This window comes from Lygodium microphyllum, chromosome 26 (assembly GCF_053477565.2).
Source record: "Lygodium microphyllum isolate KBCC chromosome 26, Lygodium_microphyllum_v1.1.10, whole genome shotgun sequence".
Lineage (NCBI taxonomy): Eukaryota > Viridiplantae > Streptophyta > Polypodiopsida > Schizaeales > Lygodiaceae > Lygodium > Lygodium microphyllum.
The window spans coordinates 86490942-86507625 of NC_141160.1; the positions used below are offsets into that span (position 1 = coordinate 86490942).

The 16684-nt window shown below is 40.2% G+C and overlaps 1 protein-coding gene across 1 annotated transcript; it reads right to left on the reverse strand.

Moving 5' to 3' along the window:
- Positions 1-3102: 3102 nt before the first annotated feature.
- Positions 3103-8894, reverse strand: PDIL1-4 (PDI-like 1-4). Its single transcript, XM_087667720.1, has 12 exons — positions 8211-8894; positions 6219-6348; positions 5941-6106; positions 5651-5769; positions 5467-5547; positions 4620-4706; positions 4404-4481; positions 4249-4317; positions 4074-4154; positions 3844-3978; positions 3648-3704; positions 3103-3533 (listed from the first exon to the last, which is right to left on the reverse strand). The coding sequence occupies exons 1-12, from the start codon at positions 8762-8764 to the stop codon at positions 3363-3365; spliced, it is 1728 nt and encodes a 575-aa protein (XP_087523846.1). The 5' UTR covers positions 8765-8894; the 3' UTR covers positions 3103-3362.
- Positions 8895-16684: the final 7790 nt, after the last annotated feature.

Below are 16684 nucleotides of genomic sequence, written 5' to 3' on the forward strand. Positions count from 1 at the left end.
TAAGATCTAGTGGAGCATTTAGATTTTTTAGCTAAAGAATCTTAGAGTATGAATCTCCTCTAGGTAATTGTAAAGTAACTATAATATTATAGTATTATATGTATACATGATTATAATGTATAGACATGATATCATGTATTATCAAAATTATTAACTAATTTGTGAAATACAAGTCTAATCTTTTATCATGATAATTTTTATTCAATCACCGTTCTTTAATACTATCAATTTATTTCGTTATAATATTGGAGTATTTGATCTAAGATAAGATTTTCTTTTAAATCAAAATAATCTTTCATTATAAAATGCTTTGTTATTTTCTTTATGTAGTCCATATTTATAAAGCTTTCTTAGCTTTCTTTATTAAAACACCAAGAGCGCACACAAAATTGGAGAACATGGCAAAAAGATAATGTTGTTATTTCTCCCTCACCCAAATTTGGAATTCGGAGCTTTCAAAGTCATTGTAGAGTTTCATCATGTTTCCATTACGATAGTGAAGTTAAAACATCATGATTCAACATGCAAAAATCTTTCCAATGACTAGCAAACTTCGGGAGATCTCTTGGTACTCAATAGTTCAAATTTTGATTGTTATTTATACATCTCTTTGTAAGTAGATATAAGATATTATGAATACAATAGCTATGTAAATTAATATTTGATCATGGAGGATGGGAAACCATGGCTTTTGTCATGGGGAAGATTGGACACTATCATTTGTTTTCTATTGTTTGCCACATGATTCTCTTTGCAACATGTCACCTACTTTGAAGGTGACAAATCATATGGGGTATCTACTGTGGTATACAATGAAAAGCAAAGCTTGTATCTTAATTGATAGCATGGAGACTCGTGGCAAGGGTTACCAAACTAGATAGGACAAATCAACCAAGGATAGGGAATTGTGCCTAATTCCAAATTAAAGGTACTTACACAAATGATCAACTTTGGCCATTGTCCTGTTGACTTTTTTGACTTGTTGTCTATAAGTCCCCATAATTAAGGGCTGCTACTTTTTTTGGTGAATGTTTGATCCTTAAAGAATCGGTGCTATTTGGTGGGCATGAAGAGGTATGGAAGGATGCAAAACATTTTTCTTGTTCCTCGTCCATAAGATTATAGAAATGCATTAAAGGTGTCAATTCTCAAAAAGTATTGATTTTCAAAGACATGAAGAATAAGAAGAGAACTGCTTTCTATTAACTATAGAACAAGATTACGTGTTCTTGTTGCTTCTCATCCTTTTGACCAACATCTTATGGTTTTTTTATCCAAAACTTTATGGATTATATTATGATTTAGGAGAACTATAGAACCAAGGATTGGAGGACACAAATAAAGGCACAAGATGTTTCTCCTCTTCCCCACCTACAAAATTACAAAAATGGATTGATGTTGTATCTAAAATCTCAAAAAACATTAAATTTTTAAGGCTGGATGAAGAAGAGCTACTTTCGCTTTCGTTATTAACTATAGAATAAGTTTTCTTCATGTGGTTGCTATCATGAAATTATAGTTATTAATTTTATTATTGATTTTATCTATTTACTACATAATCCATGACTTATCATGCAAGCACATGCATATAGTACTGATCACATGATGTCTCATAAATAGATAGAAAGATACCAATGTATTGTATGTTATGGTGAGTAAATAATTAGATGAAGTTAAACAAAATTATTATTTTAGAGTGCATTTTAACGCATGAAATTTATGTATTCTACAATATGAAAAAATAATATCAAAATTATACTAGTTTATATATCCCTATTAGCACAAGAACTTTGCATAGGCACGTGCACAATAGATTTATTTTGATATATTTATTTTTAAACTTCTATAAAACTATTAGAATAGAACGCTTTAGTTTATTTACATAAAAGCAAGCCTACAATGTGAGAAAGCAAAAACTCAAAAAAAATGATTTCAATGTATTTTGAGCACAAAAACTTAATTTAATATTGTAAATACATGCACGAGGGAGATGTTCACCAATACATGGAGGGAGATTGCACCCATTCTTGGGTCATAGCACAAGTTTTGAAATTCCATGCTCTTATGCAATTTATTATCTTCCTATTTTTCATCTTAATTATTGAAAGTCACCTGATAAATCCAAGCAATAGTTGCTTCTCATCCTTTTGACCAAGATCTTGTGCCTTTCCTCCAAGAGGTTGTGCCTGCCCTGTGTGCTCTCTGAAGAGGGAATCCGTCCCTCATTTATTTTGGCAGCATCGAAGTGCTTCGGCACTATGGATGAAAATGAAAGCATGGTTTCACAGAGCTGGTTTCAAAGGCTACAGAAAATAGAGATAGAAATTGGTTTGCTTAAGCAAAAGGGCTCCAGTTTTCTGCTACAAAGACTTTTTATGATTTTACTAGGGAAATTTTCTGCTACAAGAGCATCTTCGCTATTTTGAATAACCTTAGGAAGTCCTGTGCCTTTAAAGTGGGAATTTAGACTGCCTAGCAAAGGCGCTAGCCCAATTGGGTTTATCTTGATCTCAATGATGCTGTAGATACCATTCAATATTTAACTCCATTACTTTATTTCGCTTCTTTTTTTAAAAACATTGGCTTCCTGCTGGTCCCTGCCCCAGCCCCGGGAGCTCCTGCCCTCTAACTGTTACTGTGACTGGATAGCTACCAGATCTTGCCATATAGGCTGGGTCTATAAGTGCTGAGGAAGGCCATAGTATTGAAGACTTTGTAATCTGAACTATGGTTTCACACCTCTGGATAAGAGAGAGGGTTGGGAGATCTTTCTAGCAAGTAAATAAAATAGAGAAAGGCTTGTGAAAGCAGAAGCTACAAGAGCTTTTGTGATCTGAACTTTGATTTGGGTTCGTTTTCATGTCAAAACTTCAAAGATACAGAAAAAGAGAGATATACAAATAAGAGATGTCCCCTAACATTTGCTTTACGATTTTCAATTGTCCTGCTATCATGTGATGGCATAGACCCAAGCAATATCACTTCAAACTTTAAGTTAGTACAAACAATTGGCCAGCTCTAAAACTTTACAGCATTGACTGGAACCCCAATCAAGAACTGCTCTAACATGAGGCATAAGACATACACTAATACTCATACAACTGACAAAATGATGTTTTATTACTGCTCATCAGTCCCATTCTCTCTATTCTTACACCTTGGATGTTAGACAGGTGGGAAAATGCTACAGCACTCTTATAATTGAAACTGGGTGAACTTTCCACCCAAACTGTTGATACCAACTCAGCTGTATTGCACAGTTCTCGAACAAGATCAACCTCTGTTTCAAGACCTGGTCTTCAAGACAACACATATCCATGCCCAGCCTTGAAATAAGGAGTTGGATGAATTATAGACAAAGTTTATAGTTCATCATGCGATACTTTAGCCTCCTCAGTGGGTTTGGGAGTGCCTGCTTCTAGTTGGGTAACCTCCTCAGGTTTGCTTGCTTTGGCTATTGTAAATGGAATGGCAGCATGTTTCTTAATGAATTGGTATAGTGCCTTTACAGTCCTCTCAGTATCAACAGTTATCTGTCAAATCCACTAGTCAGTTGACGAACTTCAGCTGGAACTTGAATGCAAACATCCATTAGACACACTTCTGGTACGAAAACAACATTGTTTGAATGGATCAAGTGTACTCACCGGGTCAAAACTCTTGTTGCCTGCTTGAAAAAAGAGCAGAGTGGGATAACCATCTGCCTGTTAAACAAAGGGAAACACAAAACTTATCAATTAATCCATCCAAATGAATAATAACCAATTCTCATCACAAGAAATTACATATGAAAAAAACTTCATACTAACACTATTCTTTCAAGTAAAGGCAATAAGGCCATACCTTTCCCCTAGGATGTTCATTGGCTGTCCCATCCATTTTGGCAAGCACAAGAGAATCAACACTGCTAAGTACCTTTGCTAACTTTTCATAGATCGGCTCTAAAGCTTGGCAATGTCCACACCATGGAGCATAAATCTGCAAATATAAGATTTCACAAACCCATAGAAAATGTGAAAAAATGCCCATGGAAAGTCCCAACATAACTCTGAAGCTTTACTGATTTCAAATACCTCCAGAAGAACATCCTTGGATTCATCCAAAACAATCTCATCAAAATTCTTCCCAACCACTATCTTCACATTTCCATCGTTCTGTGTGAAGCAACACCAAATAAGGCTTTATAAATGAGACATTTCTATACATGCTCTACACATGCAATGATGCTCTAAATTAATTAGAGCTTACACTTTCAGGAACAGGCTGAGACTTGTAAAACTCTTTCAAGTTGCCAGCAAGGAAATCAGTAGCAAACTCCTAAAAAAACAAAAACATGTCAGAGGGCAGAAATTCAAAACATAATATAGCATTAGAATAGAAGTAAGACAGATGTCAGTGAAAACCTTGATGTTGTCAGTTGTGATCTCACGCTCCAACAAAAACTTTGTCGGTTGATCTTCAGATACAGTAAATGCTACAATCTAAAAGCCACACAATCAACTAAGTTGATATATAAAAGCCTGGTCAAAACACAAGGACCAATGCTTCTATGTAAAATAGAGCCAAACAAACTTCTCAGAGACCATTAATTGTAAGGGGCATGCTTAAAGGTCCCATACCGAGGGTTTATCTGCAGTAACTCCAAAAAATTCCACAATAGGCTTGCCAACATCTTCACTACTGGAGTCCACATGCACAAAGATTATCTGCCAAAAAATTCAAATATCCACTTAAGCTTTGCACGCACATAACTTCTGCCAGTTGGTTAGCCTGCCTTTGCTCATATAATATTGTACTACTCAGTCACAAAGTACAAGCTCCAATCCATATACCCTTTCACCGCTTATAGGTCCAAAGAAAACTGAGGACAACATTATGTTTGCGCAATTTGAGTGCAGCTTCAACCTGGTTTCAGAGCTCATTGCTAATGTCTAAATATTGTCACAGAGATACAGACGAAAATGCGTATGCCTAAAGGCAAGGATGCAAATCCCCCCATAACAAGCTTTGCAGTTCAAAAATGCTAATCTTTGGTCACCTGTTATATGTTTTGCTTATAGTAATTCGCCTAATCTTTGATCACTCCTAACAAGCTTTGCTTATAGTAATTTGCCTCATATAACCACTTAAAGGGAAAAGACCTATACAGCTTTTGGATAGGCTTTTTCAGATCTAAAGATCACATCAATACACTCCTTTATAAAGGGAAAAGGCCTAGGTACACATTTGGATAAGCTTTTTCGAATCTAAAAATGACATCAATAGACTCCTGTGTAATACTAGCTTTAAGACTCCAGATGACATGAAACACCATCAGTTGACTCCCTCTCATCCACAATCTGTACCTCCTTGACCCATATACCACAGCATTAAGAAACCATGTATGCCAATGAAGCAATCCAGACTCAGTGATGCCTTTCCCAAGCAGACTAGCTATCAAATACAGTCCAAACTTATGAATGGTACCTTTCCTTTGAATGATTTGGCAGCTTCTTCATATGCTGGCAGAATTTGTGCATACTCTTCAGGTGTTGTGAAAAGAAGCAGCTGTAAGGAAAGCCAGTAGAGCAACCTTTGATTCCAAGCTTATATCTAAACTAGAAACACAACATCAAAAGTGTATAGATATGAAAATACAATTGATATACACCTGCTTCTTTATTGAGCTCTCAAAGATCTCAGTAGCAGTGTCTCTGCTGAAGGTAGAAACAAGGGGCAGCTTGTTTGCAGTGATGAACTCTGAAAGCTCTGCTCTCACAAACTTACCATCTGTAAAAATTGCAAGAGCCTACTTCAGGATGTTTGATTTGTATTATGCTAGGCTGAAACTAGACAGCACGTCCAATCCATCCAACTTGACCAGAAAACATTGTAATTTTACCAAACAGCCACTAATGCATGTATCTTCTAATACGACTTTTAAGGAAAGCAGTGATGTACCAAAATGAACAACTTTCTCTGATGCACTCTTCAATAGCACTAAAGCTGGAGCCTTTGTGCCTTTCTTGATACTGAAGACTTCGGCAACCACCTCACTGTTAGTTTGATAGAACAGTATATTGTCTTCTTGACGTGCTGCTGATGCAAACTCTTCAAATTCTGGACCCTGTAACAGAAAACACCTTCCAGCACTTTAACACCACTCAACTCCTTTCCTTCCACCTGTAAAACCAGGAGGTGCAAAGCTCCGCAAACACAATAAGAAAACTGTGGATTACCTCGAGCTTATCAAAGAGAGCCACTACAATGGTGTTGCCAGTTTCAAGAACAGTTTCTGCATCACCTACTGTGGTGACGTCAGTAACAGCAGGTCCCACTTTCTTCTTGACCCATGTTACAATAGCCTCACTGTAACAAAAGAAGTTCAAGATGTCAATTTGTTGGTCTATAACTAACAAGAACCAGTTTATAGATGCAGAAGACATATCTTCCTGTGCAGAATACATAACCTAACAATATAAATGGCCTGTGAGAATGTCACAAGTTAGTTGTCGTGATACTTCATTCACTAGGAGCCCACTGTCCTGAAACAACTTGAGATTAAGAGGAAGGGCTCTAACAATTCAACTCTAAAGAACTGTGAAATGGAAAAATAAATACACGTCCAAATACAAGAGCTTGCAATTTGTTTGCTGGTACCAATAAAAGTCTTCTGGCTCATTATATTATTCAAATTCAACAGATAAAACCTGAGTATCAGCACAAAACTCCAAATTCTCAGCTCTATAGAACCACCGCAGCTGTGCCTTCTCTAACTTTTTCAAAGTGGAATAACCAAACTGAGTTCCTAGAGGAAAAGAACAGACTCCAATGATGAAGATACAAGTCAACAACAGGGCATATTGCATGGGCCTTCCAGAGCCTCAATGTACATGGTTGAAGCATATGTTTGCCAATCACTGATCAGTCTATTAACAGTGTGCAATCCTTAATAACAATGTATGGTGTATATATTTGCTAACAAGCTATTCTGATTTCTAACACCAAATAGTGATGGCAGGCCACATGTTTGACAACTTGCAGACGACATCTACTGAGAAACTGGATCCCAATTCCACTACTAACTAGCATAGTAGGCCACATGCAGTTGGGGTCAAACCTCTGTGGGTTCACAATGCTGCTTATTCAATAAAAGCAATGGTATACAAAGACGTCACCCCACATGATTTGAATTCTTATCTCCCCATGGAAAGTAAATGTTTAGTTCACTTGGGCTACGTAATTTGAATGGAAAAACACAGCACAGACACGTGAAACTTGTTATGATACAAAGCGTGTGTCCCACTACGGTAATAAACAAGCTGCAAGTTTGTGCTCATCCTATGCAATTTGGAAAGCCTTAAACACATCAACTCCATTGCGGTCATAAAAGAAAGGTATAACTCCATCATGGCCATCAAAGGTCTATGGCTATAGACCGAACAGTGTTCCAATATTTTAGCACAGCTGAAACATAATTCAAACTGCTTGCTTGCAGTCAATTCTCTTGACCAAGACAATACTGACTGGGTGTGTTACATACATAAGCTATGTTGGACAAAGGGAGAAGGCTAATCAGCCAGTGACCAGTGTAGTAGTTCCAGTCATGGCAAAAGGGAAAATGATGGCTACTCTCAGGTTTCTCCACCGGTTACCTGGACCAGTATTTTGTACTACTATGGTACAATATGTACGCAAGACCAACTAACACTGTACAGAAAGCACATCTGGCCATCCAATCATACAGCAGCTATGGGATTCCACACCACTTTCCACACAGCAAACACAAAAATCTGAAAATTTTGGCAAGTTCCATTGGAAAATGCATTAAGCACTGCAACAACGAATGACAAAACAAAGACACAATTGCAGGTTAGTAGCATACAACATAATGGATTCTGTGATATTTCCAACATGCACATTTTCGAGCAGAAAATAGTGTGAACTTACATGCAAGCAAGTAAATTAGCTGTCATTTCTCAGCTGGAAAGAATCAAAGATCATTTTATAATTTGCCACCAAACTTGCCTTCACATTTTTCATGAGAATGACACAATGGTCCTTGTGGTTTATATGAGGTCTGAATCATTGCTTGATGCACTCACATCATATGAGGTTTGGATCATCGCACGATGAACTCACATCAGAGCAGAATATACACCAAACCCTTTCTTATAACACAAGTACTAAGTTCCATTGACAATCATAAACAAAGAGAGCATCGGATGTACCTGGTCCGGTGATGAGAGTAGGGCTTCGGCTTGCCGTCAATGAAGAACAAGATGGTGGGGTAACCCTGAACATTGTATTCCTGGGCCAATTCAGACTCAGCAGTGGCATCCACCTTGGCAAGGGGCACATTAATGGCTTTCAACTCCGTGGCGGCAGTTGCGTACTCAGGCGCAAGGGCCTGGCAGTGGCCACACCAGGGGGCATAGAACTCTACCATGACATAATGGTTGGCAGCAAGGAAGTCCGAGAAGTTGGAGCCGGATAGCACAACGACATCGGGGTCGGGAGCGAAGCCGGAGGACTCATCGTCCTCGCCGTCGCCGGGGAAGTCCTCAGGGTAGTCCTCGTCGAGAGGGGCAGAGTCGTCAGCGGGGCCACCGAGGTCGATGAGCTCGTCGTCATCGGAGAGGCCAAGGGCCTCGATCTCGGCCGGGTCGAGGTCGGGGTCCGGGCCGGAGGTGGAGGTGGAGGTGGATGCGGAGGCAGCCAGTGACAGGATGAGGAAGAGGCAGAGCACTGATAGGATGAGGGGGAGCCTGAGGGGGGCCGCCATAGCCAGTGGATGGGGCAAGCTCTGGGGAGAGCGGAAATGTAGATCTGTGTCGAGAGAGCCTCTCAGGAATCCATTCTTCCGCAGTGCACTCTTCTGCAGTTGACTGTTGTGGATCGTGACGATGATGAGTGGGGTTTGATTTTCTTTTAGTAATTAAAACTTTAAAAACGATTTTTTTTCTGCCTTTTTGTTTTAATTTTTCTATCCCTTGCGCTTTGGTGTTTTTTCCTTCACCTAATAAGCCACCGGCGCATTTGATGCGCACGAACAGAACGTGTAGGCCACTTCGCACTCGCTCCTCGCCTGTCGGCGTCAAACACCAAACCATCAACTATAAGTCAAGCAAATAAATTTCAGGTTTCATATTACAAACAGTGTTACGTGCCAAAGCCTGCTTTCCTCCTTTGTTACGGGAGTGAGGTCACACGTAAACCTACCAAACCTTTTTACATATCAAATAGGTAAAGTTTGTAAGATATGACATGTCTTTTTTCTTTCTTACTTACTAAACCTATAGTTACCTTTACGTTTGAAGGCAAGTACAAAGTAAGCATGTGTCAACACTCTTATTCCATGAGTCCTTCCATTTAGCTTCCTAAGGAGCTATAGCCTTTGCATCCAACTAAGATGTTAGAAGTAAAGCTCAAACATCTTGCTTTGGAAGGTCATGAGCAATAGGCTGCCATTGAGGAGCAAATTGTCAAAATATTGCTCATTCTCGCTGTTGAGTTGAGTCTGTTGTTGTGCAAGAAGGCTAATGGAGAAACAACGAACCACCTTTTTTGGGGTTGCCCACTACTTAGGCATGTTCGAAAGAGAATCAAGAAATAAATAAATTAATGAGGTCAACTTGGATGTGAGGACTACACTCTTTGGTGGTAAAGGCGCCCCCAATGACTATTCTCTTAAATTGGTTAAGACGCTACGAGCTGTGGTTATAAAGTTTATATGGAAGTGCCATAATGATATGACCTTTGGAACAAAATCCATGTGCTCACCAATGGATAGATGCAAGGAATTAGTGGATGTTATGATTCCAACAATAAGAAAGATGACTACAAAGCATTAGGTATTCCCCTTGTTTTGTAAGATTTTTTTTAAATGACTGATAAGGCTTTGACGCATTTACATGGATAACGCATGTATTTACTTTTTATTTCCATAATATATCTCTAATATTTTTGCATTTCAATAAAAGTATCCTTTTCTTTTATCCTTTATGATGCACATTGATAGCATATTAACATAACAAAATAAGAAACCACTTAGGGTCGTGTCACGCCGAGTGACGTGTTTTCTGCTCTCCACAAAAGCAAGGCAGTCATGCAAAGAAAGCAAGAGCCCAAGAGGGGATGCTTTTCAATTATATTTTTTAGCACAAAAGCTTAATACAAATTCATATATACATATATGGGGGAGTGCTTGCCCATGCATGGGGGGAGAGTACTGTACCCAATCTTTTTTGCAAATTTTCATCCTTTCTTGTAAATCGTGTTCTCTTAAAATTTGAATTAATTTGTGTAGTAACATGGTGAAGGAACTGAACATTGTTATTAGAGCAACGTGATTGGTTTATGCATCAACATCAAGAAAGGCCTCATCCATCAATTCAAGAAGCATCATCATCATCAAACATCAATCTTTTATTTGTGGGGAAAAAGCAAGGAAGAATTTTCTTTCCCACCTTGAAAGGTCCTCTTCACAATAAATTCAAGCAGTGAGAACAAACCTTTGAAGAACTACTGAAAAACGCATTTTGCCCAAAAACTGTAATGAATGAAGCTGAGAGGAGAGAGGAGAGGAGTTGAAGAGAGAGAAAGAGAGTAAGAAGAAGAGGAAAGAAGACTAGAAGAGGATAGAGAAAGACAGAATAGAGGGGAGAAGGGAGGAGGGAGGAGGGAGGAGGAAGTCATGGAAGCGTGAAGAGTATATTCTTGATAATAAGTAGTTTATCTAATTTGGGACTCTTACACCTTATATACCCCGTCCAATGTGACTGGGTGTCTGACCCCTAGTTTGTATGTATCCCACTTGTTACAATCCATCCCCGTCCTGAAGGTTTCTGCCCTCTAAAACAAAGAGAACTAGATGGGATGGGCTAAGGGAGGGTTGCAGAGTACTACTCTGAGCCCTTTTATAATGAAAAGTGGGTGGATAAAGACGAGAGACAGCATGCTATCCATGATCGGGGCCTGTTGAGGTAAACATATCATAACTTTTGCTAGGCTGCTCCAAATGGGGCATACCACATGTCGAAACAGAGCTTATGACGAGTACTTTTAGCCTATGCAGATGCACATGCTTGAGATTTGGATAAGTACATATTTGTTTTAAAATAGTGTGTAGTCAACACGCAAAGGTGGTCAAATGGGGCATAACTAGCTAGTCTTCAGTCCGTTGGGCCTCTTGGAGGTGGGAAATTTCATTGACAATGGTTGTTGGGCGCCAAGAGGCTTCTTCTAGGGGTAGGCCTTGCTATTTGATGAGGTATTCTTTAATGGATTGAGACCTTAAGTGCTTATCTCGCTGCCCAATGATTGCCTAAGGGATATACTAAGTGATGCCTTCCTCATCTATGGGGGGAAGTTCTTCCACATAATCCACTTAAGAGCCCATGAAGGAAAGCTGGTTGGCATGAAACACATTGTAGATTTTGGTGGTAGGGGGAAGTTCTAATCAGTAGGCCAAGTCACCAACTCTCTTTAGGATCTGGTATGGACCATAGAAGCAATGGGCCAGCTTGTTACTACTTCCCTCTTTGAGAGTGGAGTAGTGGACTTAGGCACTTTCAAAAGAACCGATTCCCCTTCCTGGAATTCCAAATGCCTTCTCTTCTCATCAACATAGAGTTTCATGTGTGTTTGGGCCTTTTAAAGGTTCACTTTACATTACTAAAGTAAGGCTTGCATGTGATCCAGCTCAATCTGACTCTGAGAGTTTATCTTATCATCAAATCAGATTGTGGGAAGGGGAACCTTATGTCTGTATAAAGCCTCGAAAGGGGAAACTCTAATGATGGAGTGGGTGGAGTTATTGTATGCAAACTCAACCAAGTGGAGCCACGTATCCCAACTGTGTTGTACATCATGGCAAAAGTGCCTCAAATATATCTCAAGCCATTTGTTCACTCTTTTAGTCTAGCCAACAATTTGAGGGTGGTATGCAATGGATGGAGCAAGCTTGGTCCTCATGGATGTGAAAACTGACTACCAGAAGTTTCTCATAAACATTGCATCCTGATCATGTACTATGACTTGTGGTAAGCCATGCAACTTGAAGACATATTCCATAAACTAAGTGTCCACCTGAGAGGCAATGTATTGGGTCTTAGTGGGGATAAAGTGGGCAGCTTTGGTGAGACGATCGACTACCACATAGATAGTATTCCGCCCTTTCTTGGTCACGAGAAGGCCAGTGATGAAGTCCATTATGATATGAGTCCATTTTCCTTCAGGGATAGGGAGCCGCAAGAGGCCAGCGGGCCTAAGTGTACTGTCCTTGTTCTGTTGGCATGTAACCACATTTGGTCACAAAGTCCTTGACATCCCTCCATAAGCCTTTCCAATGAAAGCTCTTGGTAATCCTATCATATGTTTTGAAAACACCCAAGTGACTATTAGTGGGGTGAGAATGCTTCTCTTCCATGATCTTCTGCGTGAAGGAGAAAGTGTGTGGGATGACAATCTTGCCATGGGACCAAATAAGGCCATGCTTGAGCTGATATTGGGAGTTTTCAGCCATCATGACCCCATGTTGTAATTTCTAGAAGATGTGGCTGATGTGATCATCTAACAAGTAAGCCTCTTGAAGCTCTTCAACCCAATCACTGTGCGATTATGAAATAGAGGATACTCTACATGCCCACATCCGAGAGAGTGAATCAGCCGCAATATTATCCTTGCCCTAAGTGTGAGAAATGTCAAAGTCGTACTTTTGTAAGGTTGCCACCTATCGCCTTTGCTTAGGAGTCAAAGTGGATTGAGTTAAGAAGTACTAGAGGACTTGGTGGTCACTTTTTACTAGGAAGCAGTTGCCAAAAAAATAGTGGTGCCATTTCTTGATGGCATGGAGGATGGCCAACATCTCTTGGTCATATACATTCATTTGCATCTCCTTCTTATCAAGCTTGTGGCTCTCAAATGTAATCACACCATGCTCTTGCAACAATACTGCACCAATACCCCTGCCACTGGCATCACAATGAATGGTGAATAGCTTAGAGAAGTCAGGGCAGACAAGGATGGGGGCGAAAGTAAGCACGTCCTTTAACTGCTTGAAGCTATGATTAGTAGTGGCATCCCAAAAGATATAACTCCTTTTTTAATCGATAAATCAAAGGTGTTGCAATGGTGGCATAGTGCTTAATGAAGCATCTATAAAATGAAGAGAGACCAAGGAAGCCACGCAACGAAGTGGTGGTGGAAGGAGTGGGCCAGTCCCTAACACATTGTACCTTCTTCGGGTCAGCTGTATGCCATTTTTGCTCACAATGTGTCCCAAGTACTCCACAGATGTTTGCATGAAGGTGCATTTTCTCTTCTTAGCAAAGAGTCAATGCTCTCTCAATATGTCAAATACCCTTTTGACATGTGCCAAGTGCTCCTTTGAGGACTTGTTGTAAATGAGGATGTCATCAAAGAAAACAAGCACAAACTTGAACATAAAGGGTTGAAGGATTTTGTTCATGAAGCTTTGAAATGTGGCAGGGGCGTTAGTCAACCCAAAAGGCATCACTAGAAAATGATAAAGTCCATGATCAGTCTTGAAGGTTGTTTTGACCTCATCTCCCTCCCTCATACGAATCTGATGGTAGCCAGAGCGCAAGTCAATCTTAGTGAAAAAGCATGCCCCTTTCAACTCATCTAGTAAGTTGTCAATCCGTGGGATGGGGTAGTTGTTCTTCACCATGATTTTATTCAAGTCTCTATAGTCAATGCACATGTGAAAGGAGCCATTTTTCTTCTTGACTAATAGGATAGGGGATTCACTGGGGGAAGAACTCAGCTCAATGAAACCCATCTCCAACAACTCCTTGACTTGCTTTACAACCTCTTCACACTCACACTTGGAGAGTCTATAAGGGGGGCTTGTTTACTGGCTTGGAATGGGGCTCTAAATCAAGTGGGTGGTTCACTTGCCTCTTAGGGGAAAGGGTTGTAGGCATTTGAAATAGGTCAGTATACTCCTCAAGTAAGGCTTGAAAGGCTGAATTATTAGATACTGCAGAGGGTTGGCCGGGATTGTCCTTATTCAATTGCAAGACAAAGATTTGTGAGCATTTCTTAAACTCCTGTTTGAGTTGCTTTGTTGTAATGAGCTGAAAATCAGTATGATCTTGAACTCCCTCTAGGCGGATGGGATGTCCATGCATCATAAACTCCATGTAGAGCTAAGAGAAGTCCATGGAAAATTTCCCCAATTGTTTCAACCAATCACAACCCAAGATAACATCAATGGGGCCCATATCTAGGGCAATTAGATTGACCAGTGCCACATAATTTATAGCCAAGCATAAGGGGACTGTGGGACATACATGTGTGCTAATTTCTTATTCTCCATTTGCTACTTGGACCTTCAAGGGGTGGTCTAATTCCATAGGGGTGCATTTCAACCAATCAATGGCTGATTTATTGACAAAACTATAAGTGCTACCACTGTCCACAAGGATGAAGACATGCTTTCCATGGATACTTCCTTGAATGCATAGGATGCTGGGGCTTTAGGAACTCATCCAAGCATCCAAGGAGATAGAGCAAATGGAAGTGGTAGGTGGGTGGGATGTCAGATTAAGTATTCCTGATGGGTCACCACCCATGGGTCAAAAGGAGACCCATTCTCCGGGTCATAGAACTGCTTGTGATCAACATCCTCAGCAAGCTCAGCCTGATCGGTGGGTAGGTCATCCTCATCATTGTGCCAATCTTCCATAACATACATGCTATGAACCTTGACCTTAATTGTCTTGTACATGCACTTGGAGGCATAGTTAGTAGTGTACTTATCCCCACATTTAAAGCGTAGGCCTTTTTCCTTCCATTCCTTCGCAACATCTAGAGAAATAAAGCGTTGGCCACTGGATCCATGGAAAGGTGATGAAATGGACTGTTTATTTTTAGCATACTTATTCTCAACATTAGAGCCAAATGATGTCCCAAAAGTGCCCATTTTTCTTTCAGCATGGAAGGGTGGGGTAAGTGGGTACTTTGGGGCTGTTATTAGGTATTGAAGTGCCTGGGAAACCACCTCCATATGAGGCTGATCTTGAAGGGATGTGGGGTTATCCGGAACCTTGATGAAAATGTTCATTCTTACTATACTTCCTTGCATATCTCTCAGCTAGTTCAATTGCATCAAACAGTGTGGTAGACTTTTGGGCCATGACATCGGCCGCCAATAGGCTTGGTTCCACCCATAGATTTACTTGTGCAATTTAGCATCATCACTAATGTTCTCCACATACATGGTAAAGTTCATGAATTGATTTGTGTACTCACATACAATGAGGTTATGTTGGTCAAGATTGTACCATTGTCATGACAACCACTCTTTTTCCATAGGAGACACAAAGACTTGGACCACATGCATTTTAAAATCTTCCCAGTCAATGAACTCATGATTCTCTTGATTGATATAGTGCCACCATGTGTGGGAAAATCCTTCCAAGTGGAGAGAAGCAAAAAGTATTTTTTGATGTAGGGGTAGATATTGAAGTAGGACTCCAACATGGACGTCCATTCCTCTAAGTCAGATGGTGAGGGAGATTGCCCATTGTACTTAGTTAGGATGATCCCGTCACATAGATCATGAGAGCCATGCTGCCCATGAAACCCTTGTTGCCCATACATCCCATCTGGTGCATTTATCCCATGCTATTCATTATAGCCAGGTTGCCCATGATTGCCATGCTGGCCATTGGTACCACATTGTCCATGAGGGGGCTAATTCACATAGGGTGCATGGGGGCTCCTACGGAGAGTGGGGGAATTTCTACCAAGGGTGGGAGAGGGCCTCATTGGAGTGTTCGCTGTATGGTTGATGGGGGAGTTCAACAAGGGCTCATCATACGCATGAGAGGATTCACCAATCTCGTAGGTCGAAGGGGGAATTCCCTTAGCACCAAGTATGTCGTGTGGACCATGTGATGGCTCTTGATGTAGTGGACATCTAGATTCATGCCTAGAGTGATTGACCTTCTCTTGGGATGAAGTGGTAGCTAATTGAGCAACAAGAGTAGTGAGCTGCTCCAAGGTTTGTTGAGTCCTCGAGTTTGAGATGGCCATGTGCTTGATCACTTCATCAAACTTGGACATCATTTCGCGGTGGTTGATTACCATGCCATTATGCCATTCCATGTGAAGCTCATGTTGACATAGGGTGTGATTGAGCAGGGTGTATGGTGGGTCCGTTTTAGGCATTTCCTCCTACATATCATCATGGTAATCTTGTGCTGATCTCGGTTCATCATTCATGGAGGTTTGGGAGTCTCTAATCTCCCTATGGAGTTCCTCATGGGCCTTGCTTTTGCCTTTCTAGCTAGTCATCTGGATGTAATCCATAGGACGTTGTTAGTAAATGGGACGTAACTTTATGTAGGAAACTCCAATTGGTGACATTTTTAGTTTACCTCGAAGGGGACAAATTCCTCTTCAAGATGAGCTATTAACCTTTGTGACAAAAAATTATTAGAATTTTCTGCAATGGAATTACTATGCCTAGTCCGCACCCTATCCATTGTGACCCTAGTGCACAAAAATGGGCATAACTTCCAAACCGTAGCTCCGATTCAAGAGATTTTTTATTCAAACTAGAGGGAACAAAGACTTTTTTGAGGTGACCTATAGAGTTTACTCCCAAATTCAATACAAATTTTTTCATAATAGGATCTTCATGATTGTCCTGTAAGACTATGACCAAAAACAC

Excerpts from the sequence above, each read along its gene's own strand:
- PDIL1-4 (XM_087667720.1), bottom strand. The coding sequence starts at position 8,764 with ATGGCGGCCCCCCTCAGGCTCCCCCTCATCCTATCAGTGCTCTGCCTC. Across the intron at positions 4,155-4,248 it reads CTCAGCCTGTTCCTGAAAGT|AACGATGGAAATGTGAAGAT; the intron begins GTAAGCTCTAAT and ends TGCTTCACACAG. Across the intron at positions 3,534-3,647 it reads GCAACAAGAGTTTTGACCCG|ATAACTGTTGATACTGAGAG; the intron begins GTGAGTACACTT and ends TGGATTTGACAG.